The 26,602-nt window shown below is 40.5% G+C and overlaps 2 protein-coding genes across 4 annotated transcripts; one reads left to right on the top strand and one right to left on the bottom strand.

The window, feature by feature from the left end:
* Positions 1–12,135, top strand: rps6kb1a (ribosomal protein S6 kinase b, polypeptide 1a). 3 transcript variants are annotated; one of them, XM_037749250.1, is made up of 15 exons: positions 1–247; positions 1,531–1,574; positions 2,769–2,854; positions 4,417–4,485; positions 5,152–5,299; positions 5,503–5,560; positions 6,925–7,025; positions 7,207–7,297; positions 7,411–7,501; positions 7,627–7,734; positions 7,820–7,882; positions 8,037–8,114; positions 8,200–8,307; positions 8,823–8,935; positions 9,599–12,135. In XM_037749250.1, exons 4-15 carry the CDS (start codon positions 4,468–4,470, stop codon positions 9,831–9,833), a joined length of 1,212 nt encoding a protein of 403 aa, XP_037605178.1. In that variant the 5' UTR covers positions 1–247; positions 1,531–1,574; positions 2,769–2,854; positions 4,417–4,467; the 3' UTR covers positions 9,834–12,135. The 3 variants fall into 3 exon arrangements, with proteins under 3 accessions (XP_037605178.1, XP_037605177.1, XP_037605176.1); XM_037749249.1 differs by having other exon boundaries at positions 2,734–2,854; positions 11,916–12,135; XM_037749248.1 differs by having other exon boundaries at positions 2,734–2,854.
* Positions 12,136–12,848: 713 nt separating this feature from the next.
* rnft1 (ring finger protein, transmembrane 1) lies at positions 12,849–19,086 on the bottom strand. The gene is made up of 9 exons (XM_037749226.1): positions 18,900–19,086; positions 16,857–17,320; positions 16,706–16,782; positions 16,513–16,613; positions 16,042–16,195; positions 15,764–15,922; positions 15,601–15,666; positions 15,413–15,514; positions 12,849–13,943 (listed from the first exon to the last, which is right to left on the bottom strand). The coding sequence occupies exons 1-9, from the start codon at positions 18,923–18,925 to the stop codon at positions 13,809–13,811; spliced, it is 1,284 nt and encodes a 427-aa protein (XP_037605154.1). The 5' UTR covers positions 18,926–19,086; the 3' UTR covers positions 12,849–13,808.
* Positions 19,087–26,602: the final 7,516 nt, after the last annotated feature.

The following is a 26,602-nucleotide window of genomic DNA, read 5'->3' as shown; positions in this document are numbered from 1 at the left end:
CCTCAGCTCACTCCGTGTTGTGGTTAGCTGGATGTAGCCGGATGCTATCCCCATGCTGTCTGCTGGAGCCGGCTGTATGTGTATCACTGATGGTGATGGCTCTCCCATAAGGAAGGCGGGCGGAGGAGCGGGTCTGTGTTTTCTGACTAAACTCACCGAGTGAAGCACCGTGGTCATGGCCGGGGTTTTCGACATCGATTTGGATCAACCGGATGAGAATGTCTCTGACGACGAACTGGAGGACGCGGTGAGTTTCACGTTAACGTTGAGGCTAACACACCAACGCTGTTAGCCACCTAGCTTAGCACGCAGCTAACAGGCCTGCGGTGCTAACACCAGCGGCATCCGTTATCGGACATGTCCTCGTTCGCCCTTTTTCCCGCGGATTCTAGAAGTGCCCCTTTAAACTAGTAGAAAGTAGAAACATCTATTGGCATTTTCTGAATTTAAAATGATGCCCTGAGACAGTTTTGTTTCACCAACCGGTCAAAAACATCCGTATAAGTAGAAGTGTTGCCGGCGGACAAGTTGGCGTTTCCCAACCGGCGTTAGCCATAGCCACGTGTCCGAGAATGGAATTAGCGGTCTTATTAACAACATTCGTGTATTGTAGGGATGTTCATCACCGTGTAGGTTAGTTACATGAATGTATTGTTTGCTTATTACATTGGCAATGTTAATAAAGTGGGGTTAATGAACTCACAGCAACAACAGGCTTGAAATACTACCAATACTGTAGGTGTAGCAAGCTAAAAAGACCCCAAATGTTTGTTAGCTTCCCAGCTGAGTTAGTAGTTATGTATCAGATGCTAACTTACTTTGGTCAGTGGTTTAATAGCTCTTTCTTACAGCAAACATGTTTGTAGTTAAAGAGGTGTGTGTCTGTTTAACCAGCCGTAACTACTTAGTCAGTAACTTAAATACTGCTGCTGGTTTACAAAGCACTAAATGGTTTAGGGCCAGAATACATGTCTGATCTTCTGCTGTGTTGTGAAGCATCCAGACTCTCAGGTCATCTGGACCAGGTCTGCTTAGTGTCCCCAGAGTCACAACTAAACATGCAGAAGCAAACTTCACTTTTTATGCACCAAATATCTGGAACAAGCTCCCAGAAACCTGCAGGACCTCCAACTCTTTTAAATCAAAGCTTAACACTTTCCTGTTTGCTGCCTTTTATTAAACCAGATAATGGTCTTATATACTGCACTAGAGCTTTTACTCTTCTGTGTTATATTCTATTTTAGCTTCTATTTCTTTTTAGCTTGTTTCTATTTTCTAATATTTAATGTTTTTATAACTGTTTTAATTATGTCTTAATGTTTATATAAAGCACTTTGAATTGCCCTGTTGCTGAAATGTGCTATACAAATAAAGCTGCCTTGCCTTTATTTAACTTGGCAATGAAATAAGCTCTTTAACACTCTTTAGTATGAACAATGTAACGTCCATATTGTCTCTACAAACAAAGCTCAGGTTGGCTAATATTCCTCCCTTTTGCATTTGCTGTCCTGTCCTGTCTCTTGTCTTCAGGGCCAGCTCGGTGAATATATGGACCAGTGCACTGGCTTTGAATTGTAAGTACAAGCAAAACTGTAACTCACTGTGGTCCCGAAAGGGGCAACAGAGTCATACATTTTTATTTGGCTGACTGGAAGTTATCCTGAAGGAGTTGTAAATAACTTTTATTGCTTTGATTGCTTCTGTGTTAATGCCTTTTCTTTTTTTTTTTACAGTATAAGTACTAAGCAAACTGCCAAACCATAAGAAATTAGAGATGGGTGACAACTTAAAGGGACTGTTTGTAAGAATCAGAAATGCTTGATAACAGTGACACCTGTGGCCGCTAAGTCAACGAAAGTCAGTGTCGGGCTCGCGCTTGCTCGCTCTACATAGACATGAACGAGCATCACTCACACACGTCAGCTAAAACCACAATATCACTCTATATTTCAGCTGCTTCGCAGTAATGTTAGCTGACCAGACAAAGGTCTCTCCATGAATCATTGCTGATCCTAGTGTTGGCTTTTCCTGCCTCAGCCTCTTGACCGCGGCCGGAGGGAGACACTGGCACACGGTCGGAGACGATAACGTTTCTCGCTGCGGAGCCCCGTCACGTGGTCCGGAGGAGCTGCAGCATTTATATCTGCACAAACGTCAACTGTACATTCACTAGATATTCTCAGAGCTACGAAGTCTTCTGCAGTGTGTAGTGTGCGCGCATGCACGTGAGGTGGAGCGAGCTGTGAAGGCAAGCAGGCAGGTAGAGGAGCAGAGTACAGCAGAGACTCCGGCCCTGGAGACCAAAGCTACGGTCTCCCCCGCGTACTGCGACCGCGGCCAACACTGTTTATCAGACGGGCTTCACTAGATATAACTTTGCGATTTTGGTGCTTCCGTGTAGTTTGTGTTGGAGTCTTGTCTGAACAGCGTAGCCACACGCAAGCACGCGCCTATGCGAGCGCGCATGGGACCGGTCCGGGTGAGTTATACGTGTAAGAAGTTACAAACAGTCCCTTTAAGGAGGGGAACAGAAAGTGTGTGTTGGACCATCACAAGCGCCTCTCTATTGGGGGGTAACTGCACTAATGTGGATTCATGTTTAGGCCCAAATACTTGCAACCCACATTAATAATATACTGCTGTGTCTTTGAAATTGTAAACACAATGTTGAGTGAATGTTTCAAATGTGAATTTTGTTTTCTTTACTTTCTTCATTTTTTTTTTTTTTGCCAGTAACATGGATGACTGTGAGAAGTTTGAAATTTCAGAGAACAGTGTGAACAAGGGAACAGAGCAGATCAGGCCTGAATGCTTTGAGCTGCTGAAAGTTTTGGGAAAAGGTGGCTATGGAAAGGTGAGGCATCTCATTGTCTGGCATGAAAATGTACTAACTTGTGAATTTGACTCTTTGTGATGTAACATGACTTGAAATGTTGAAATTTTGAAGGTTGGAACCATTTATTCTCAATGCAGGTTGCCAGAAACTTAAGCATTGAGCAAAGAGCTGTACCGTTGGGTGTTTAATTCTCAGTGGGCACTGTAACATGAGTGTTATTGTCGTTGAAATATCCTGGAAAATTAGCTTTTAAAAGTGTGGAAAATGCCATTTTGTCATTTGCTTTTTTGGCTTGGGACCTGCCATCACATTGCCAGTATATGGGGGAGGACGTTGCATTTGTCTTGAAATTCCAATGGGTGGGGACTTTTTCAACAAAGCGGCTGGAAAATAAGTTGTGCATGCTAGAAATCACAGCAGTTTTGTTCATTGTCACGTCTGTTTATCAACAGACTTTTCAATTCCCAGAGACAGGTCGCAGTGTCTTTTAGCTGTGGGAAAGTAAAAAACAAATCCTATTGCACCTTTTTAAATGTAAGATCTGGCGTCCCAGAACTATCTCCTGCTTTACTCACCTCAACATAATGCAGAATTGTAATCAATAGGCAATCTGTCTTGTTTTTATGGTTATATTTTGGTCAATTTTACTGACATTGTCTTTTCTTAGCATGACAATGAAAGTGCACATTGGTTACTTTGGAAACACTTCACTCAGCAAGCAGATGTATGACTTATTCTTTCTTGAAGTGGTTTTGTGTATGATGACTAAGAAGTCGTTTTCTGCAGCTTGGGAATTTCTCAGCATTACAAAGTAAAGTCATTCCATTTTTTTAAAACGCACTGTCATTTGTTTTGATATTCTTGTGTAGTTACACCAGTATATATTTTGGCATAGATTCAAGGCACCACTACCGTGGCCTTAAAGGGACAGTGTGTAGCATGTAGGGGGGATCTATTGGGAGAAATGGAATATAATATGGATAAATATGTTTTCTAGGGCTGTCAATCGATTCAAATATTAACCAGGATTAATTGTATCATTGTCCATAGTTAATCACAATCAATCGCAAATTAATTGCACATTTTTTATCTATACAAAATGTACTTTAAAGGGAGATTTGTCAAGTGTTTAATACTCTTATCAACATGGGAGTGGATAAATATGCTGCTCTATGCAAATGTAAGTATATAGTTATTATTGGAAATCAATTAACAACACAAAACGGTGACAAATATTGTCTATCATTCAATTGAAATAGCTGGGTTTCAACCATGCATATTTATAACACAATATGTAGAATTCAAATACTTAGCACTGCTGATTATCCAGGTCCTGGTCACATTAGTTAAATTAATTATATCATCAGGAATTATTCATTGCTTGGAAGTACTGGAAAATGTGATATCATATTCAGCAAATCTAGGCCATACTGTTTTTGTGAAACAGGTATTCAATTATATTCTATGTGGTATTAAAATGTCTTAAAAGTCTTAAATTTAACTTGGTGAACCAACAGAAACCTTTGTAAATGTCTGTGGATTTTGCTTGATGAAATATGATGTACATTTTTTTTTTACAGGTGTTTCAAGTTCGGAAGGTAGCAGGTGCCACCTCCGGGAAGATATTCGCTATGAAGGTTTTGAAGAAGGTGAGTGAATCTGCCTGTCTCAGCTTTGGCTGAAGGTTTTAATTGAGGAGCATTATCTCATTGATTTTAGTGAGTAACTCCGTTATGGTCATTGCCTTTCAATCACCAATTAAAGATGGGGCCTAACTGCCCCCTAGTGTACATACAGAATAGTGTAGTGTGAGAAGGATAACATTGGCATTATCTAATCCATATGTAAGTTAACACAAGTAACCTATGGGGAGTTAGGGGAGTTAGCCCAGTGCAGCTTAGCTGTGTTTCATAAATACTGTATGACACTGTGTGCCTTTTCTGGTGACATGCTGGTGCATTCAGCTATGAAGCCAAAGCTAAAGGTAGACCACCCAAAATAATGGCAGAAGGCTTTTTCCCATGAAACCTCAGATCTGCTGTTCCTGTTCAGCCTGGCCTCCTCTCTGCAGCTGACACAGAGCCGGTGCCAGGCTCTGCTTGAAAAGCCAGCTCATATTCCCCGAAGCTTGAGGTTTTGGTTAATGACTATGTTTATTGGCTTAATGAGACTTGACTGTAGCTACCGACATGGTATCCGGATTCCTGCTCTGCCTCTGCAGCTGATGTTGAAGCTTTGACCCTAGCTGACGGGGTTAAAGTTGTTGCCTGAATAGTTTCACTCCCTGACTCTGTGCTTGTCTGTCCCCTTGCCAGGCCATGATTGTGCGTAATGCAAAGGACACGGCGCACACCAAAGCCGAGAGGAACATTCTGGAGGAGGTGAAGCATCCCTTCATAGTGGACCTCATCTATGCCTTCCAGACAGGGGGAAAGTTGTACCTCATCCTGGAGTATCTGAGCGGTGAGCATAGTGATGCCCAATCAAACACATACTACAGTACAAACCCCTACACTCTTAATTGTCGTAAATGTGTAATTTTATGAGGATGTGACTTTGTGTGTGCACCGGACATTGGATGAGCGTTTTCTTTCAATAAAGTGAAAATGTGGGTCTCTATTTCCACTGTGAATACATTTGACTGATTTTGTATGTGGTGACTGCAGGAGGGGAGCTGTTTATGCAACTGGAAAGAGAGGGCATCTTCATGGAAGACACAGCATGGTGAGTTAGTTTATCTGTCGCTGGTAAAGCCTTGACCACCTGGGATAACCACGTAACTCATTTACAGTGTTTCTCGTGGTCAAAGGGAGTTTATCCTTGTTTTTGAAATTATCCTGTTGTTTCATGTCAAATCTAAATCTCAGAATCTTTTCATCCCCTTTTCCCATTCACGTCACGTTTGTAAACTTATTTGGTTAAAGATCACCCACGTTATTTACAATATGAAACCAATCTCTTAATGGCAACAGCATGGGCATCTTAATAAACGCTCAGTGTGGCCAGTTGTCTCTCAGGGCGCTTTCACAAGCCATAGTCCATTTATCCCAATCAGAGTTAAATGGATTCTTTTGGTGCATTTTCTATTTAGTCTGGTTCAGTTTCACAGTGCACAAATCAAAGCAGACCAAAAATAAATAAAAAACAAATTTGCTGAGGGGCGTGTACAGAGCAAGATTATCTTTTTCCTCTCGAGAGCTGCTGCTTCTATGCAGGGAATCGCAGACTTTGATGCACTGATCTGCTGTGCACACGAATCCCTTCTCCTCCAGTTTATCCCGAATGACTTCATAAACGTCACTGTTTTTGTGGACCTTATTGAGCATATTTTGTATGTTCTCTTCGGCCCAGATGTCAAGCAAACATCTGCAGGAGTCCAGGTCAGTCCTCTCCCACTCGTGCTAATGTATCATTTACCTGTGTCCATCTCAACAAATGCCTGCACAGGCAGCCTGCGTTTTGGTTCGCTTGGAAACAGTCTGAGACCACCTCTCGCAAACGGTCTCAGTCCGGTTGTTCTGGTCCGCTCCAGAGTACTATTACTGCGTTCACAAACGCACCTCACCAGAGTTCGATTAAAGCGGACTAAATGTTGGCTTGTGAAAGCGCCCTTAAAGATCTTTTTTTTGCTGATTCATGATGTACAGCAGGATCAGGAATGCCAGATGATGTCTGAATGTCAATATGATCTGTTGACTCTGGTAGACTAATGCTAGCAATTAAACTCTTTTAGGGGAATTTGAAATGGGAAGCGTTCAGTTTTGTGAAATCAGGCAGATATGTGACACTGTTTCTGAGGCGGTGTGAAGGTCACTTGGAACGGGGACAAAACACTTGCAGCATCTGCTGATCTGTTTTATAAACACAGCCTGTAGATGAAAACAGTGATTACATGAACCAAGCTGCTGAACAAATAAGGGTGTGTAATATTCCCAGAATAACCTAAATGACATTGAGAATAACAACTGCAGATCACTGAGGAGCATGGTGAACATTTATAAATATACATAATCAGTGATGGGTAATGGAGAAAAACACATTCACTTGATGTCAATACCTGCGTCTTACTTTTTTCTTTCTGCTGACAGTTTCTACCTGGCTGAGATCTCGATGGCGCTGGGTCACCTGCACCAGAAAGGCATCATCTATAGAGACCTGAAGCCTGAGAACATCATGCTCAACAACAACGGTACGCAAAACTGAAGTTTCCCTGACAACAAAAGGCAGATTAGAAAAAAAACATGCACCTAGATACATGTCCTTTCTACATATGACCTTTTGTTCCGAGGTAATCTGATACTATACTGATACCAATCTGATCTATTGTCTAGCTTCTCTCATGTTCTTGCTTTGGTTTCGTTTTCTTTCAGGACATGTGAAGTTGACAGACTTTGGTCTATGCAAAGAGTCCATCCATGACGGAACGGTCACCCACACCTTCTGTGGTACAATCGAATACATGTACGTCACACAATCACCACGCAGATTTTGTAGATATATTTTTGTAGACATATTTCTTACACAGTGTAGTGCATCTGCTGTATCATCTTGGTCCTTCCCTTCTCCTTCCCCAGGGCTCCAGAGATCCTAATGAGGAGCGGACATAACCGAGCAGTGGACTGGTGGAGTTTGGGAGCTCTCATGTATGACATGCTGACAGGAGCAGTAAGTGCACTCGAATCCATCCCATAGTAGCATTGCTAAAGAAAATAAAGCTGTGAAGTAACTTCATGTTGGAACATTTGCTACTATTGCTAACTGTTGTTTTCTGTCCTACTACTTTTTCACAGCCTCCATTCACCGGTGAAAACCGAAAGAAGACGATCGACAAAATCTTGAAATGCAAACTCAGCCTTCCACCTTACCTCACACAAGAAGCCAGGGACCTCCTGAAAAAGGTGAGCCGTTTCCTTCCTGCCTCATGCTTTACAGGACGTGTTGGCTCTGCTGAAACATTTGGGATGACAAAACTTTCTCTTTCAGCTGCTGAAACGAAATGCCTCGTTACGACTCGGCGCTGGACCGGGAGATGCTGCTGAGATCCAGGTAAATACACCCGTCGAAAGTAGAGTCACGGTAGTATGCATGCAGTGTGTTAACGTATTGATCTGGGGCTTAATACAATAACTCAGAAAATGAGAATGCTTTGTAGTTGTCATGAAATAATAAAAAAACCCGTTGCTGTCATTGTGTATCCAAGGCTCACCCATTCTTCCGTCATATAAACTGGGATGACCTCCTCGCTCGCAAAGTAGAGCCTCCATTTAAACCATACCTGGTGAGTTCTTTTTTACACAGCAACTTCTTCTGTGACCCGTCTTATGTCCTTGCGAGATGATTAACTGACCTGCGTCTTTTGGCAGCAATCGGCCGATGACGTCAGCCAGTTTGACTCCAAGTTCACCAGCCAGACTCCAGTGGACAGCCCCGACGACTCCACGCTCAGCGAGAGTGCCAATCAAGTCTTCCTGGTGGGTAACTGGTGCCGTTCCTTCCAGCAAACAAAGGACCTTTCTGCCCTTCCGTCTCAGTTTCTGGACTTTCCAGAATGTTTTATAACTTGATTATGAATTACGTAGGGAATAATCCATGATAAAACGTACAAAAATAACTCATGACTCAAGCGAATTTTTGGATTAAAAGGAAAGACGGGGTTTTTAATAGAACTCTGTGGCATTTCCTCTTGCCCTTTTATTGTTTCTGTGTTGTCTGCGAACAAACAGAGAAACAGAAGCCAGCTCTGGACAAAATGTCTTTTTATTTCCTTTTCAACAAGTTGCTCTTACGAGAATCGGTTAATGCATCCCATCTGGTGTAGTCCTGTTGGCTTTCCTGGAAGCTTCAGTCACTGTTCCACCACATTGCATGATATGGTTTACTCAGCGTTTCATTGCTCATCATCAGCTGTGGGTTGTTTTTGGAAAGATGGTCTTTGAAGAGGTGGACTCAGACCTCTCTCTCTGTTTTTGTCCCCCCTCCTCCCCAGGGTTTCACATATGTAGCCCCATCTGTGCTTGAAAACGTCAAAGAGAAGGGCGCTTTCGAGCCAAAGGTGCGCTCACCACGGAAGTTCCCAGGAAGCCCAAGAACACCTGTGAGGTAACAGCGAGTTGTTTTTGTCTCTGGTTGCATTGAATTCCATCTGTTATTTACAGATTTTACCCACAGGAAGTCTTTTCCACATCAATTACTCATTTGCTGACCTTGTAAATGTAGACTGCTTGACCTAAGCAAAGTCTTCATTAGAAGGGTAAATAAAAGTTCCTTTCCAATGGCACAACAGGAATCATCTCAGGGCACGGAAATAGTTGTTCATTATTGGTTAGATCAGTAGGGTTCAGTTGTGTAAACCTGAAGTTGAACTTGCTTGTCAGGCAGATAAAGGAAAATGATAAACTTATGTCTGAATATCTGCTTACTACTTGAACAGTGGTGTCTATTGAAATCATACCTCCTCTGGAGAAGAGAGGTTTTTTTTTTCTTCCCAGTGTGCTTTTTAGATGTAACAGGCGGGCACACTGAACGTCAGGCTGCAGAGTGTGATTACCGCTGTGATCAGCAGCAGCCCTCGTATCATGTCATGATGCTTTTTCATACGTCAGCAGACTAATTTGCCTAATCTTCACAGGTCTTTTAGACCGCGGTGGAAACACAGACAACACTGAGCTGAAGGAACCTTGTAGTTCCTTGAAAAGTAGTTTCTGAGACTAAAAGTCCCAGTGGAAACCCAGCTATAGTGTCTCATATATCCCTCTTCCACAGTCCGGTGAAGTTCGTAGGAGGGGACTTCTGGCCCCGGGGACCCACGCTGACTGGCCGCACCTTGGAGCAACCCATGGAGGAGCAAATGGACACGAGCGGCAGCGGCGGCGGCGCCTCCGAGGCCTCCGCGCCACTTCCCATCAGACGCCCTTCAGGCATCCATGCGGGACCCTACAAAAAGCAGGCCTACCCCATGAACTCCAAGCGGCCCGAACATCTACGAATGAACCTATGACGCTCGGCTCGCCTACGAACACTAGGACTCTTCCAATTCCTCATCCTCTTCCCTGTTGTTGTTTTCTGTCAAAGAGACTTGTAGAATTTTTTTCAAATTGACTGACAATGTCAGTGCTGATCACCAGCTCTTCCAGCAGCGCCTTCCCATCCTTCCTGACTCAGCCTGGCCTCCTCAGCCTGACGCAGATAATCAGCAGTTGGAGATGTGTGGTCAGTTGGGGGAGTTGTGTGAGAGGTGCTCCTCAATGAAAGTTGACTTGCTTGTTGGCTGGTTAATGCCTCCTCAACTGGCATTATCATATGATTTACTGGTGCTCTTTTATCCTCAACTCTGGACATTGTTACTTTTAGTGTTAACGGCTCATTGCCTCATCACAGTGAGAGAATTTGGTAACGAGGGGCATTTATTTCTCCCTCAATACGCCAGGCTTTTGTTTTTTGTTTAACGGACATCTTGTGATAGGAACTTGCAGGTTATACTGTCAGTAGGTAGAATTATCGGATAGCAATTCCACAATGAACACAGTATTCCTTTATGTTGGAGGAAAACAATCACATTGCCTTTGTCACTGGAGCGAGGAGTAGGTGGAGCATGACTTACGGAAAAGCAGCTATAAAAAGATAGAAGTGAAATTTCAGCCGAAAGCATCACTTCCACCACAATCAATACCAAATGCCGGCACTGCTTTACTCGTCTGTCTGGAGTGCTTTCTGTACAGAAGCACCGTTCGGTTTCTTTGTGTTGAATGTAAACAGATTCTAAATGCCTTTTTTTTTTGCGTAAATCTCCTGCGCTCAGCTCTAATGACCCCTGCAGCGTTATTCTTAACTCCTCTATTCATGCAGTCTCATTGCCACTGTCATGGTTGGAGCCCAACAAACAGGTCGACCCAAAATACACAGCCAAATTGATATCACTGCACTTTATTGATTCAGGCAGTGTGTATGTCTTATATGCTTTTTGTGCATTTACAGTAATGGGGCTCTACTAAACCCTGTTTGAGCTGAGATGTATGGCCTGTTTGTGTGATGTGAAGCTGCTATATGAGCCTCTGGAGTCAAGCCATTCCAAACTCCTCACCTTAAAACTGACCATGCCATTCAATGCAGATTCTCATGATGCTGAATGGATGAAAACTAGCTTCGGTTTGAATGGCTCCCTGGTGTTTTTTTGCTATCAAAACACTTAGTGTTTAATGAATTGACCAAGAACACTGTTTCAATGAACCAAATGATTTTCTTTTTTGCTGGTAAACTAACAAACCCTGGACAACAGCTGTAGAAGTGTGTCGCTGGTTTGTTGTAAGAACAAACACGTTTTGTTCATAATGTCCTTTTTGATCATACTGACTTTGTTCTCCACAGTGATGCTCGCAGAGGCAGTTTAATACGTTCCTGTAATGTATAACCTAGGTGCTCTAGCCAGCTTAGATCGAGGATCTAATATCGATCAGAGTCAGGCTGAGCCCATTGATTTTCTTCTTCTTCTTCTTCTACCATTCCAGTACAACAATTATGTTTAAAGACCAGTCACTCCACTAAAACTTTGTTACAATATTTATTTTAAGTGCCATTTGTGTTTCCACTGCATTGTTCACACTATGCAAACTATGTATTTATTATGTAGTATTATTTAGATAAGGCAGCAGAATGTGTGATAATTTGTTTTTTTTGTCAAAGACCGATTTCTATCATAATAATAATAAGCATGTACAGTATGATTTAATTTCCACAGAACATGTCTTACAGCATTCTCAGATGCAGCTTTTTTTTTTTTTTTCAAAACTGAGGACAGTGTCCTAAAGTCTTACAGTATTTATTGTGTGGCATAGTATCATATTGACGGGGGATTTTCAGAAAACATTTTAATATCTTAAGACTTTCCTTGCTGAAAACTTGAACTTCAGTTTGTCTTTTTGCAGTGCTTAAAGCAAGGGCAGATATTGTGTGTGTGTGTGTGTGGGGGGGGGGACTGATGCAAAAACCAATGATAATTTCTTTGCTTCATATATGATCTGAGTGGGATAATTTCTGTGTGTGTGTGTGGAGAAACTAAAAATGCTACTTTGCTTCTGTTCAGGTGTGCTTGAGTTTCCTCCACACTGAGATGTTTGAGAATCATCTTGTCAAGTTTACTTCAGGTGAGAAACACCATCTTTGAGTAGAATGGGTGTTTTAATCACTGGTGGTTATTGAATAACATTATTCCTGGTTTGTCACCCCTAGATCTGCCCCTTCAGATGGGGAAAGTTAATATGTATCATGTACATAACAAAGTCAAAATAAAAAAAAATAACGGGTATTGTCTCTATCTTGTGACACTTTAGGGATTCATTACATCTCTTAAAATTAGTGTGTAACATTTCAGGGATCTATTAGCAGAACTGGAATATAATGTTCATAACCATGTTTATAATGCTGTGTATAATCACCTGAAACTAAATCATTGTGTTTTCGTTAGCTTAGAATGAGCCCTTCATATCTACATAGAGAGCGGGTCCTCTACATGTAGTCTGCCATGTTTCTACAGTAGCCCAGAGCGGACAAACCAAACACTGGCTCCAGAGATAACCTTTCACATTTTTTCGTGACCTGAAGGCCACCGTAGTTCTCCAACACACTTGTGAAACTGCAGTAACATGATCCGCAGAGTGCAAAACCGTGGCGTCACCAGCCGCCGTCTGACTTTCGTTGCTCCTTAAGTGGTGTTATTATGGTATGGATGGCCTCTGAGCGAGGGGAGCGGCGTTACAACAGTTTTGCACTGTGTGGCTCACGTTATCACAGTCTTGGAAAGGGAGGAGTGAGCGGAAGGGTACACAGTTGGTTGCAATCTGCAACCACACCACTAGATGTCGCCAAATTCTACATACTGTACCTTTAAAACTGAAGCAAGCTCTACTCAACCTCTGGACACCAGTCTGAATATTATTTAGACTTCAATGATGGTCTAAGACAGTTATAGCAAATAAGTGATTCTTAGTTTGCTAACTAAAACAAGTCACAAACACAATTCAAATGGTAGATCTTTATTCAGAAAGCTTATGCATCTAAATGGATAAAAATAACACAGTGAAATGATTTTTGTACATAATAAAATAGATGTTTCTCCCAGTCTTTGGTTTTTATAAAAGCGAGGCTATGTCACCTCTATAGAAAAATAATTTACTTGTAAATCGATCTCACAAGCTCAGTTGCATCCTTTGTATCAGACAAACAGAAAAGAATAATCACAAAAAGCAAAACTTTATCCATAACAAACTTATTATTTTTTAGTCTGCCATGTACGTCTTCAGTGCCTGGATGCAGGCTGGCAAAGGTCTCATGGACCCTGTGATGTTACTGTGAACTGGGCTTCCAAAAAGCCTCTGCAGTCCTGTTCAAACTCAAAGATACAGCTAAAGCAGAATTCAGCAAGCGCTCCTGCGTCGAGGTATGCAGCTGCTTAAATCTACACGGTTATTGTGACATATCAGAAGTCGCTTCTACAAATTTGGAAACACTGGATAAGAGAGGGTTCATACTGTATGTTGCATGTTGTTTTGAAATGCGTGATAAAGGAAAAATCTGTTTAAAATACTTTTTTTTATATATTTCTCTGATGTTCCCATATGTACAAGTAGAACAATTTGCTGCCCCGTGAGGAAAGTTTATATTAAGATTCAAGGTGAATAAAAGCAACACAAAACAAGAGGAAACAACTTAAAATAGAAAAATCAAAGATCACATGGGGGCATGAAAATAATCAACTTTCAATCGTCTGTGAGTGACGAGTAGGGACGGACTGGTAAATAAGCCAGAAACGTGTCTTTACTGACCTCGGCCCGCAGGAGGCACAGCCCTTAGCTGATTAAACAAACAGTGTGTACAACATTACTCGTCAACGGGGTTTGACAGCCACGGAAAATCACATTTGAAATACACCTAATACCAACGTCCCACACCCAAAAGCCCTTCACCTATACCGTATCAATCAATAAATCTGCAGGTGTGGAGATGTGGCTCCGTCCCTCCACTTGTAAACCTTCTCCGTGATCACGGTGCGGCAGAGAGGGCAGCTCTTCTCCCGGTTAAACCACAGAGCGATGCATTCATCACAGAATATGTGCTGCACGGCAGAAAAAACAACAGCATGTCAGCATGTCCCGCACTTATCTACAGAACTGATCTGATTCAGGAAAACATAAGGGGGTCAGAGAAAATTAATATAATACCAAAAGAAAAACAGGGGTTATTATTCCAGTAGCAAATAAGTGAGCAGGGTGGTGAATAAAAAGAAAATTGCGAGTGTGAAACTGTATGAAAATTCGGATTTAGATTTTAAATTTTCATAATATTACAGAGTTTCTCTCTTAAAGGATAGCTTTGTTATTTTTCAGAGCGAGGCTACTCCGAGTGAGACCCACAATAACAAACAGACCGGATCAAGCAAAAGGTAAGAAAAAGGTATTATTACTCTCGAGGGTCCTTTCCATAAAGTTGTCATACACTTAAAGTAACAGTGGCAAAAACAAGCACTTTTAGTGGACGTAAACTGACGGTACCAGAGGCCTGTACTACGAAGCAGGATCTGCGGTTAGCGAGGTAACTTCAGGTTTAACCCTGGGTTTTTTGTCCTACAAAGGTGGTTCACTTCTTACCGGGGTGATCGCCATGGTAACTTATGCTGAACATCTAACCTGCTCCGGAGCAGGTTATGTTCCAGATAAGAGATCAACTGGTATAAAAGCACCACCTACTGACCAATCAAAGCTCGGTGCGTATGATAATATTACACAAAGACAAAGACGTTTAAATCCTAATTCAGGCTGAAATCAACACAGTTTAAACTGACAAATGCAGAGAGGACAGCCGGCTGTGTGCTGTGGATGCTTACCGCTTTGAATCATCTTTTTATTATATCATCTTTTTTATTATATTACTTGCTCTCAAGTCCATTTCACATGCTGAAAGAAGGCTGAAATAGTCATACACGCCAAAACTTTGTCAAAGGCCATAATGAAGTGTAGTCTATTCCTCCATTACACTTCTGAAAGCTACTTATAATATCACTGCCCCATCTGGACGACTATGTCTGACTTTTTAGTATTCCGTTAAATTAATATATCTGCTAATTTACGCATTGGAATTTTTTTTTCTTTTGCCAGTTGGTACTCTGGTTATGTTGAACTCGCTTCGTAGTACAGGCCCCAGGTTGCCCCAAATTACATTACAGTTCGTTTAGCGGTCAATTAGTGGTCAATTTTTGTTGTCCACAAAAGTCACTTGACAGAAAAACATGGGAAAATAGGGTCCAGGTTGAAAAATACCAAAGTTATCCTTTAAGTAATAAGTGAATACGAAGTTGTGATCTAAAGCGCATGATATCCGCAACTGCTGTATACTGTGATAAAGTTTGATAACATAGAATTGAAGAGGAAGGATGTGTGTGACAGACGCCTTAAGGATCCTAATTTGCCTATCGATGCCCACACGGCACAGTAAAAGCTAATTAATAAATTCAATTAAAAATACTGCAACTACAATAATAACAAACCCTGACCAATGGTATGGTATGACACACTTGTGTGGTTTTACCTGACAGAGTAGAACCCGAGGCTCCCTGTACTCTCCTTGACAGATTGGACAGACGTCTCCGGCCTCGCTGCACTGACTCCTAATGGCTGCTGAGCCTGTGTGCTGAGAAACAGAACAAAACATCTCAAAATAGATGGTTACTGAATGTGACCACTAGATATTTAACAAAGAAGTTGTTTACCACTGACCTCGCCCTTTACAAATATCCTCACAGTTTTCAGTAAAGACGTCCACTGTCCGTACAATCCTAAAAGCTGAGAGAGAGAGAGAGAGAGAGAAAAGTAAACTTTGACTTTTAGTTTTTAACATTATGAAACACACACTATTGTTGGTTAGTTTGACGGATCACACCTTCAGTATGAGGTAGAGCAAAGCCAGCAGGACCCCCAGTGTGAGTCCAGGGGTGCCGTCAACCTCCTGGTACGTGACCAGGTAGCGGAACCACAGTGGAACGGGAGCTGTGGACTGGTGGACCTGACCCAGCTCCTCAGTCAGCATCACCCACCTCCCCTGGAGACATAAACACACTGAATAGTAACAACTGAACCAGCTCCACCAAGACATAACATTAGATAGAGTGATATTTTCTTCTTAACCAACAATCCTAAGGAGAAATCCACCACTCTCACCTGGGTTTTGTAGGTCACCAGAGAGGATGGCAGCAGCAGAATAAGGCACTTAATCCCCATAAAGAGAAACTTTATTATGAAGTTGGTGATGCCGACAACCCACAGAACCTCCCAGAAACCCAGCGGCTCAATGGTTGGGCTGAGGAAGATGAGGCTGGAAGGAGATGGACATTCAGGTTAAGTGGCACGTTAAGGTTTAGCTGTTTACTGAACTACAGCACAGGTGGGCAATATGAACATACACTGCTCTATCTGCCACAATATAGATTTTACTCTTCAATTTGTACTAGTAAAGAATGTATTGTGATGTTTAAGTCAGGAGCTCTGATGGATGAAAGAGCTGTAGTCAAGTCAGCCAGAGTATAAAGAAATGACCACAGTGTGTTCTGGAGGTAACTGGCTACGGGAAACAGCCTCACAGTCTTGTTGTTTGGGTTAACTAATAACGTGAGACGATGCATTCACTCTTACCAATGGTGAAGTGTCTCAGTGAGAAAGGTGTAGTAAAGCAGGAGGGTGGAGGAGATCAGGAATAGTAGCAGCCATACACACTGCAGCTTTGAGTGACGATCCTGAGGGAACACGCAGGCAAAAACACGGTTTAGGAATCTAATAGCAATGAAATACATAAGGAATCAACTAATGTTTTGTGTTCTTAACTTACCTGAAGAAAGACTTGAGTTTGAATGTTTTTATTCACATATAGAAAAGTTGTGAAGAGGCCAACCCCAACTGCTAGACCTGGTGAATGGAGAGAAAGAGTATTACACATTGTCTTGTGTTCACAGTTGCAATAATGGTGTTTGCATACTCACCAAGAGCATGTTGGATGACCAGTTTAGCACACAGTATGATGAGGAAAGGAAGACTCTTTTGGAGCCAGCGGAAGAGACAGCGAAGCTCGGACATGGAAGTGCTCGGTTCTCCAGAGTCTAGATCAGAGTCAGGCGGGTCAAGCTCAGGCTCCGTATTCGAGTGGTGCGGCACCCGATTGTGTGCGTGTGGCTGAGCATGGGTGTGGCTGTGGGAGTTGACTCTGGACCTCCTGGATGATGCGCCTCCACTGGACTCGCCAGGCTTGTTGGTCATGGTTACCCGCACCTCGTTGCATTCAGGGTTGGTAGCAGCAGCAGCAGCAGCACCAGGGCCTGGTGTCCTGGTCAGCTCTGGTTGCAGAGTTAGGGATAAACCGTTTCCTTCATGAGCGCCCAGCTCGCTTGAATCAGGCTGCATTACAGCAGGAGACTCCCTCAGTTTCAGTGCTCTTCTGGAATCACTCCTTTGACATAAAAGAGAAACTGTTGTACGGTAGCAGTGGTGGAAAAAGTACTCAGATCCTTTACTGAAGTAAAGGTAACAATACCACACTGTAAAAATACTCTGTTACAAGTAAAAGACCTGCATTCAAAATTCTACTTGACTAAAGTACTACCAGCAAAATGTACTTAAGGTAGCAAAAGTAAAAGTCCTCAATATGCAAAATTACCCCTTTCAGATGTTTAATCAAGGAAACTACAAGGTCCTGAAAAAGTCAATATTTTTTATCTTAATATTTAAAGTTGAAAGTTATTATCGTGTGCTACAAGATTTAAAAAAAATAATAATTTGAGGGGACTTTAGGGGCTCTCTGGGGGATGTGGGCCTTTAATATATAGCAATGCATCATATCTAATAAGTTGATCATATGTTTTGTTTGTAAAGTCAAAGCCGTAAAATACATGTAGTGAGATGTATTGGAGTAGAAGTATAATGTAAAAATAAAATGGAATACTCAAGTAAAGTAAAAGTACCTCAAAATTGTACTTAATGTACTTTATTACTTTCCACCACTGCTTTGCAGCCTCAGTTACAATGTGTCCAGCATCAACTGTGATCATAGCTGCATTAACAAGTTGTATAATAATTAATAGAAGTTGCATAGTTCATATAGAGATTGTATAGCACTATGTTTTATTGCAGGACTTTGCATTTATCTTTGAATAGGAGGCTCCCAGCAAACAAGTGTCTTAAATAGGTGACAATAATAAGATAACCTTGTGATCACAGGGATATAGATGTTATTTTGCAGGAGTATTAACTTGTAGAATGTTTAAAAGCTAACAAATGAAGACAACAGTATTTTATGTTTCTATTAACATAGATAGATAGAGAGATAGATAGATAGGTAGATAGATAGATAGATAGATAGATAGGTAGATAGGTAGGTAGGTAGGTAGGTAGGTAGGTAGGTAGATAGATAGATAGATAGATAGATAGATAGATAGATAGATAGGTAGATAGATAGATAGATAGGTAGATAGGTAGATAGGTAGATAGATAGATAGGTAGATAGATAGATAGGTAGATAGGTAGATAGGTAGATAGGTAGATAGGTAGATAGGTAGATAGGTAGATGGATAGTAACTTTATTGATCCTGAGGGAAATTCAAGTTTCCAGCATCACAGTTCCATAGTGCAAAACATGTTAGTAAAAAAAAAGTTAGTAGTGCAAAGTGCAAAAACAATCTACCAGATATAGAAATACCATGAGATGAAGAAAGCTGTTAAGACTGAGTATGGTGCAGGGTAACTCCAGCAGCTTAGTCTAAAGTGCTTGTGTTTACTAACTTATATTGGCCAGCAGTGTATTGTTCATCCAGAACATCTCACTCAGGCTATGAGTGAAAGATAATTAACTTTAGCTGAACTATACGTCAGTTACATCAGTAATGTCTGGCCAATAACCCCAGAAGTAGTGATAACAACAAGAAGCCAGCTGTTCGTCTCCTCCACAGAGAGCTGGTTCTGCCGTTAGCATTAGCATTAGCAGCTAACAGATGTTTCCTATCAGCCTGTTGGTAATAAAAGCTTCATCTCACCTGTCATTCTGCACCCGGAGTTTCATGGTAAGCTATCGGTCTCCATCTAATACAAATGTCCACGTCGCCAAACGAAACATAAGCAAAAGTAAAAACCAAAAAACAAAAGTGAGCTGTTGTTTTCAGGCTAAGCCATAAGCTGCTCGTTTACGTTGTTTCACGACATAGGCCATATGGTTTACGACACCAGACGTCGCAAACTTCTTCTAGTTGGATATTTACGGCGCGTCGGATGTGAGATGATACAATGTCGCCACCTAGTGGAGGATTCTTCACATGACACTCCACAGGTTATAATACTGTAAGGCAGTGATTCTCAAACCTTTACATCAAGTACCACCTCACAAAATATAAGAATTTTCATCCACATACAGAAAAAAGCATAAAATAAAATGTAATATGTAATTTATATATATATATATATGTTATATCTTTAGGATAGTGGTGGTATTGCAGCTTGTTTATTGTTTGTTTATTTATTTTGCACAATTTAAGACTATATAACATAACAAAATTAATAAATGAATAATATACAGTGCAGGAAAAGGCGAAAAAAACCCACTGAGCTTATCTGAAGCCTCCACCTAGAGACAAGATTAATATAAAGAAATAATATGACTACATAATAGTGATAACAAACAATTAGGACAATATATATATAATAACAACAATAACAATACAGTAAATACATCAAAAAAGACAAGTGTGTGTGTGTGTGTGTTGCGTGGAAGTGTATGGTTATTGTTTGTGAGGAGGATATTGATTTAAATATCTATAATGACTTCTTGGTAATCGTAACCAAACAACATTGTGAGTGGGAAAAAATGAAAAACATAAAAACAGATACATGGAAAACATGGGGGAAAGCAATTAAAAGACAGCAATTAAATGACCCTTTAAGTGACTTTTGAAACATTTGACAGATGAACAGTTTATTGATAGATGTGAAAAGCTAATCCATAATTTGGTTCCCCTAAATCTTATCGGAAATTGACCTCTACTAGTGAGGAATTAAGGGGGATGAAGATCTAGAGATTGACGGGTAGAGTAAGAATGGACCTGAGAATTTGTTTTAAAATAGGTCTCGAGCTGCTCAGGAATAGTTAGGAATAGTAGGAATAGCTTTCATTTTTAATGACTGTACTCTAGCCTATATATATAGTGTGTTATTGCACTCTTTGCTAATGCATATAGCATGTTATTCTATGTTTATATTTTCCATGTTAGTTGTAGTAGTCTGGTATATTTCTGGTGTATTTTAATATATTATTTATATTGTGTATTCTATAGATATATATTTCTTGTGTTGATATGTATATTTACTGTGTATTACTGTATAACTTGCTGCTGTAACACAATACCTATCTAAATATATCTTGTTTTCAGGATGGTGTATTGTATTGTATTTTCAATTGTAGTAGTGTTTTGATAGTATTATATGTTTTTTAATAATTATATTTCATTTATTTTTTAATATTTCAGAGATTCCTCCACGTCCCACTAGAGGGAGCACACGTACCATCTGTGGTACACGTACCATAGTTTGAGAACCACTGCTGTAAGTAATAAGGGAAATTAACACAATTTAAACACACACATAGCACTGACATATGTGTCACTGTTGACTGCAATAATACTATTATACTGCTATACACCCTAATAATACAATTATTATTATTATTAAAGACTAAAAGCAGGAGGGAATCAAATGAACCATGTAGCTAGAGCAGAAATGTACACTTGACAAAGGCTTGATAATAGTATTTTTTTTAATTTTAGTAATATTGTTTCTGATAAAGACATATTTGTTCATGCAAGAGTTTGGATGAAACATCACTTAACAAAAACACACAGATATCCCTCTGAATGTGATCCTTGATTTTGGATCATGTTTGCCAATTGATGTGACTGAACTACAAAAATAATTACTTGACACTGAAAGTACAGGAAATAGCAGGAATTACATTTTTGGCAAATATGAGGAGGTCAAACTCCACCTCGTATCCCCTCTTTTGTAAGACTTCGCACTGTAAATGTCCTCGTATCCAGTTTGTAACACACAGTCTTTCTTAATTTGTATTTCCCAAGCCTGTTGACATTATCATAGTTATTTCATAATCAGAATCAGAAAATTGTTATCTCTCTTTTACGCTGCTTCCTGTTGGTTGCTGCACCATGGTAGGGAAGGAGGGACGTTTGTAGAGATAGTCCTCCATAAAAAGATAAGATAAGATATTCCCTTATTAGTCCAACAGTGGGGACATTTGCATGTAGTGGTGAAGTTTGAGGGGGAAAGTGCTGCAATGAAAATGGACCTACTAAAACTCACAAAAATAATGAGAGCACAGGTTGGTGAAATAAAGTATGTGAGAGTGCTGAAAGATGATAACTTGTTGATTGGGTGCAACACGGAGAGCCAAGTAGAAAAAGCAAGGAAGCTATAGTGTGTGGGGAAATCTTAAAGCAAATGAAATGTTTTTTCAGAGTTTGGTGTGGAAGAACAGAGCCCCGATCTCAACCCAATCCATCACCGTGAACTGGGATGCCAGGCGTTACTACCCAACATCAGTGGCCGAAGTCACCGATGCTCTTATGGCTGGCTTGGAGCAAACCCTTGTGGGTATATATGTTATAAAATCTTGTGGAAAGTCTTCCCAGAAGAAAAAATAATAATCGAAATTGAGGCACTTTTAGTGTTTAAAACTGCTCAGTGCCAAAAGCTGGAGCCTACAATTCCCATGATGTAACTTCATAACTGCTTTATTATGCCACATTTTACCCCCAGTGTGTAACACAGGATTTTTGTATACATTTGCAGTCTCCAAGTCCAAGTCAACATGATGACATCATCAGGGTTACGTTATCAGACCAAGACAGAAGACAATATACAACTGCTATCACAGGCTAAAAACCACTCAACCATGGTGAGTAAACTAATCTTTGTGTAAAATCTGTGGAGTGCCCATTTTAATGCCCATGATTTTGGAAGGAGATGTTCAACAATCACATATGGGTGTAATGTTCAGGCATACACATATACTTATACATACTTTTGGCCATAGGTTATATGATTTCTCTGCATGAAAGACATTTCCAGTAAACCCATAGAAACGTTCCAACTGGTCAAACGGTGGTGATCAGTAATATTTATTATGCATACAGTAGATAAAGTTCCATATGTGTCTGCCAATTTTCCACTGAGTTCACCCTGAATTTCTTAACTAAAGTTTAAGAGTTTGTTTGATTTGTTGGTTTGTTTGCATCTGTGAGTTGAACTGGAGTTTGGGGAATATGCAGTGATGAGGCTATTTGATTCTTTTCCTGCAGTCGGGCAGAGCAAGCCAACAAACTTACAGTATGAACATGTTGTTAGTCTTCCTCTACTGCCTGGTGCCTCTGGGTCCCTGGCCAGCCATCTGTTTTTTCATCCAACAGCCATGCCCGCCCGCCTGCCTGCTCGTGCTCAGCTGCAGCTTAAGGCAGCTGATATGATCTCTCACAGTTTAATAAATTGGGAGAATCAAAGCAGAGGAGGGGGAAACTGCTATTGAACTTCCCATAATCTCCTCTGTGACAGACGGGGTTCATTGACTTAATACTGTGCACTTACTGCCCCTCCATGGGATTTAACTTGAAGTATAACAAAGGCACCTTTAAGATCAGAATCAGCTTTATTGGCCAAGTGAGAACACATACAAGGAATTTGACTTTTTTTGTTCAAAGCACTTGCACAGAAATAGACATAGCAGCTGAAAAACAAGGACAACAAAGCTGAACAAGGTAAACATGAACATTGACTACTATGTACAGATATGAATATATATAAAAGGTATTTATATATATAAAAAAACAATGAAATTTGTAGACAGTAAGTCAATAGTGCAGAGTGCAAAGGGTGCTGGAATAAATTATTAATGGAATTATTAATGTAACAGGTTGCTTTATATACATGAGGTAGTTGGATTGGTAGTATGTACAGTGCAAACAGCGTGCTTATAATATTGTATATTGTATAATATATAATATTGACTCTGAGGATAAACTATAAAACATATATAATTAACAGGGTCAGTGAAGTGCAGTGAGTGTTTGGTGTTACAGGATTCAGTACTCATCAGAGTGACGGCCTGTGGGAAGAAACAGCTCTTGTGTGTGGTCGTTTTGGCGAACTGTTCTGTAGCGTCGACCAGAGGGGAGTAGCTGCAACAGGTTGCGTCCAGGGTGAGATGTTTCCTGACTCTGGAGATGTATAAATCCTGCATGGAGGGCAGGCTGGCACCAATGATTTGTTTCTACAGTCCTGACTGTCTGTTGTAGTGTGTTGCTGGACATTCATAGGAAAATGCACAAAAAATGAGGAATAACTCTTCGTAAGATATCATACGAACCGTTGTATGAAGATAAGTTGTCCGTGTACTCTGACTCAAATAAATACGGACAGCCATCGAATTCAAAACTCTCATCAACATTGTGGAATTCATCTAAATATTTCAGTCATGACATTGACATTTTTTTAGATAACACTAAGCTACGCTTTCTGTACTCTAACACAACAAACTCTGCCCGGCTGGCACTTACGTTTCCACCATGGATGGATTCCACTATTCCACCGTTTCCATAATGTCAGACACTTATTGTAACAATCAGAGCCTGTCATGGCAAAAACAAGCACATTTAGTGGACGTAAATAACGGTGCCAGCTTGCCCCGATAGCACCATATTGCAGCCTGTGAGCAGCTGCCGTCTACAGCGCTCTCCCTCAATACGGGACCAATTTCAGAAATGATTGTCCCTATTAGTCAGATAGACACAAAAACATGAGAAAATAGGGGTTGAAAAATACTGAAGTTACCCTCTAAGAAATTTTAATTAAAATTGTCTTGCAATACCAACAAGGAAACGCCACCTATAACATCATAAAACATAACCAGTATCTTTTTCACAGAATGGGATCTGAAGGTTTTTAACTGTAGTCCTTTGACCTGCTTCTGTTTAAGAGCTTCTCTTTTCTCTAATGTTGCCTTTGCATTGCCCAGACACTGTATGAGCATGAAGTCAGCTATTGTGGTGAGAGGAGGTTAATGTACTACGGCTGCGAGAGCTGTTCCCCAGCTCTATCCCGCGCCCTGTAATTGTGTTATTGCACTAGAATTGAAGAATTGTCAGCGGAGTTGTACTGCCCCAGTCAAGACATCGGAGCCAAGTCTGTGGAGGGAGGTTAACTTGACATATAAATTGCTATCTGCCAAGATGAATGGAGCTCGCCAGAGAGCAGATGAGGAGAGCAGTGACCTGACATTGCTTCTGACAGACTCCGTATATCCCCCGTCATCTTCCTCCCTTCCTTTCTCTGTACACGGTGCCAGCTGCTGCTTCCTCTGATGTCTTGCTGGAGCTGCCAAAAATTCAATGGTAGTGCTGTCCTGTCTTGTATACATTCATGTGTGTGTGTGTGTGGGTGCAGACACATCAGGGTGATTCACGGTTTTCAACTGCCTGTTCACTTACGTTATTATTTAGGACATTTATAGTCCGAATCTGAGTACATATTGTATTTTTTTCTAGAGTAATTTCCACAATAGGAAAAAGATCTATTGAGTTTCTTAAGATGACATTACTGTGAACATGTTGGTGTTATCTGTTATATCATAACATTTCTAATAACACAAGCAAGTTTAGTTATTGCACTAGCTTGTTTTATGGCTGTAGCTTATTCAATACCTGTTGCTTTATTCACCAATAACTCAATATGTCTCGCTGTATCTTCGTTTTTTTTTGTTGTCTTTGTCTTTATTCATTTTTTGGTATTTGGAGGGATGGGAAGAGGAGGATTGGCTGGCCTTTTTGTTCACATTTAATGCAATTGAGACCAGAATCCATCAGTCAGAATCCATAGATCATAACATTTATTTAACTAGGAAGTCACATTGAGATTAAAACCTCTTTTACAAGTGAAACCAAGCCAAGACAGGGTCAAATAGCAGCATCCAACACATAAAACATACAAACATTGAATCACAACAGCAACAATAGGTACGACAAAATACATTACATCATCATAGAGTGCATTAACAGGACAGCGTGTTGGCAATTGCAGCTAGCAGTGACCTCTTCCTTATGGTGGTTATTACTCTTTAGAATTGCCCATTCAACTGTTATCAGGCCATTAAATGTACGTTATTGCTCGCTATAACCATCATAGATATAAGCAACACATTCTAACATGTTGTAAAACTGTATGAAACGTTACATTTTGAACACAAAAAAATTGTTTTCTTTAGGTTTCAGCAACAATTCCCACTCAGTTAAGTTTAGGGAAAAACATTGTGTTTGGCTTAAGATAACTATCCCGAGTGGCTACCTCTAAACATCCCTTTGCCACCCCGGTTAAAAATTCCTAGAACCGCAACTGTTGGAGACGCTGATTAAACGTTCATATTTAGACCATATTTCACCTGGATTTGGATGTGGTTCCTTAATTAGGCTCCAAAATTAGGATATGATATTATCAGCACAATGTAGAGGATGAAACATTTCACTATTGCAAATCCCAGTGAAATATGGTTTAAATGTGAACGTTCATCAACATCTTCAAATAGTCGGTGAAAAAACGTTAATTCTTTAATCAATTTTGAACGTCTTTTCACCGGTGACCATAATCGTTTTTTAAACGTCTTTTCAACGGAAAAATGCTCACTGGGATGTTTCAAAACAGCGCTTAAATTTCGCTTTTGCTCCTGTCATAATTACTACAGTCACTGGAGGTGACTCTCGTCTTCTTTTATTCCTTCTTTCAGTGATCGACCATGTGAATAGATGATAAAACCTACTATTGGGTGTAGCAGGGCCCTATTGACCTACATCTATGAGGCTTATAACCACTGATAACGCCCCATTTAATGGCCTGATGACAGTCTAATTTGCAGAAAACTGACTCATAGAGAATTACCTGACAGTAAAACATTGCCGATCGCATGATAAACAGGTGCCATAATGTGTCTGAAACTGTAATGATTTTATATAACACATTTGACAAAACAACAGGCCACATATGCTCTGTCCATAAACATTTGTTTTGTAAAGAGACACATTATCACCCCCTCCACAGGATTGTCGACATTATGCCAATGGGGAAGACAATGAATGTGTGGGAGGAACATTTCTCTCCTCTGCAGCCTTGATTTATGTCTGTGTGTCCCCAGAGGAGTCTGCAGTCTGTCTGGTGTTTGTGTCTGTGCTGTGTCCTGGTCTAGAAACCAAATGTGTCACGCCGGGGTTGGGTCGATTTCTCAAGCAATAGAATTTGTAAAGCTGGTAACATGTTCTTAGTCTCTGAATAAATTACATTCGGAGGTAATGTTATTATTTTCTGTTTGGATGCAGTGAAGAAATCCTAGTAATCTCGGCTCTGCCACAGTGCCTCTTTTATATGCTGTATGCATAATAGAGTTTAACTGCTTTCAGTCAGACAAGTATTTATGATGGCAATATTTTAGTGTGTATATCAAATTGATCTAGGATTATGACACAGGGTCTTAATAGACAAACTTTCCTTTAGATTGGCTTTAGATTATATTTCTTTATGACATTTGGCATCTACCATTACATTACTTGTTACATCTGGATCATACTGAGTATAGGCCCAGGAATATGTGCATGCAAACTTGATAATTTGACAATTAGGTATTTATTATCTTTTCACA

The sequence above is a fragment of the Sebastes umbrosus genome, chromosome 17 (assembly GCF_015220745.1).
Source record: "Sebastes umbrosus isolate fSebUmb1 chromosome 17, fSebUmb1.pri, whole genome shotgun sequence".
NCBI classification, from domain to species: Eukaryota; Metazoa; Chordata; class Actinopteri; order Perciformes; family Sebastidae; genus Sebastes; species Sebastes umbrosus.
The sequence above is the reverse complement of the archived record's forward strand: the minus strand, read 5'-3'. Positions and strand labels throughout refer to the sequence as shown.

Coding starts and splice junctions, on each gene's coding strand:
- rnft1 (XM_037749226.1), bottom strand. CDS start 18,925: ATGAAACTCCGGGTGCAGAATGACAG. Junction 16,614..16,705: donor AAACTCAAGTCTTTCTTCAG/GTAAGTTAAGAA, acceptor GTGTTCCCTCAG/GATCGTCACTCAAAGCTGCA. Junction 15,667..15,763: donor TGCTCTACCTCATACTGAAG/GTGTGATCCGTC, acceptor TCTCTCTCTCAG/CTTTTAGGATTGTACGGACA.
- rps6kb1a (XM_037749248.1), top strand. CDS start 176: ATGGCCGGGGTTTTCGACATCGATTTGGATCAACCGGATGAGAATGTC. Junction 248..1,530: donor ACGACGAACTGGAGGACGCG/GTGAGTTTCACG, acceptor TCTTGTCTTCAG/GGCCAGCTCGGTGAATATAT. Junction 7,883..8,036: donor GAGATGCTGCTGAGATCCAG/GTAAATACACCC, acceptor TGTGTATCCAAG/GCTCACCCATTCTTCCGTCA.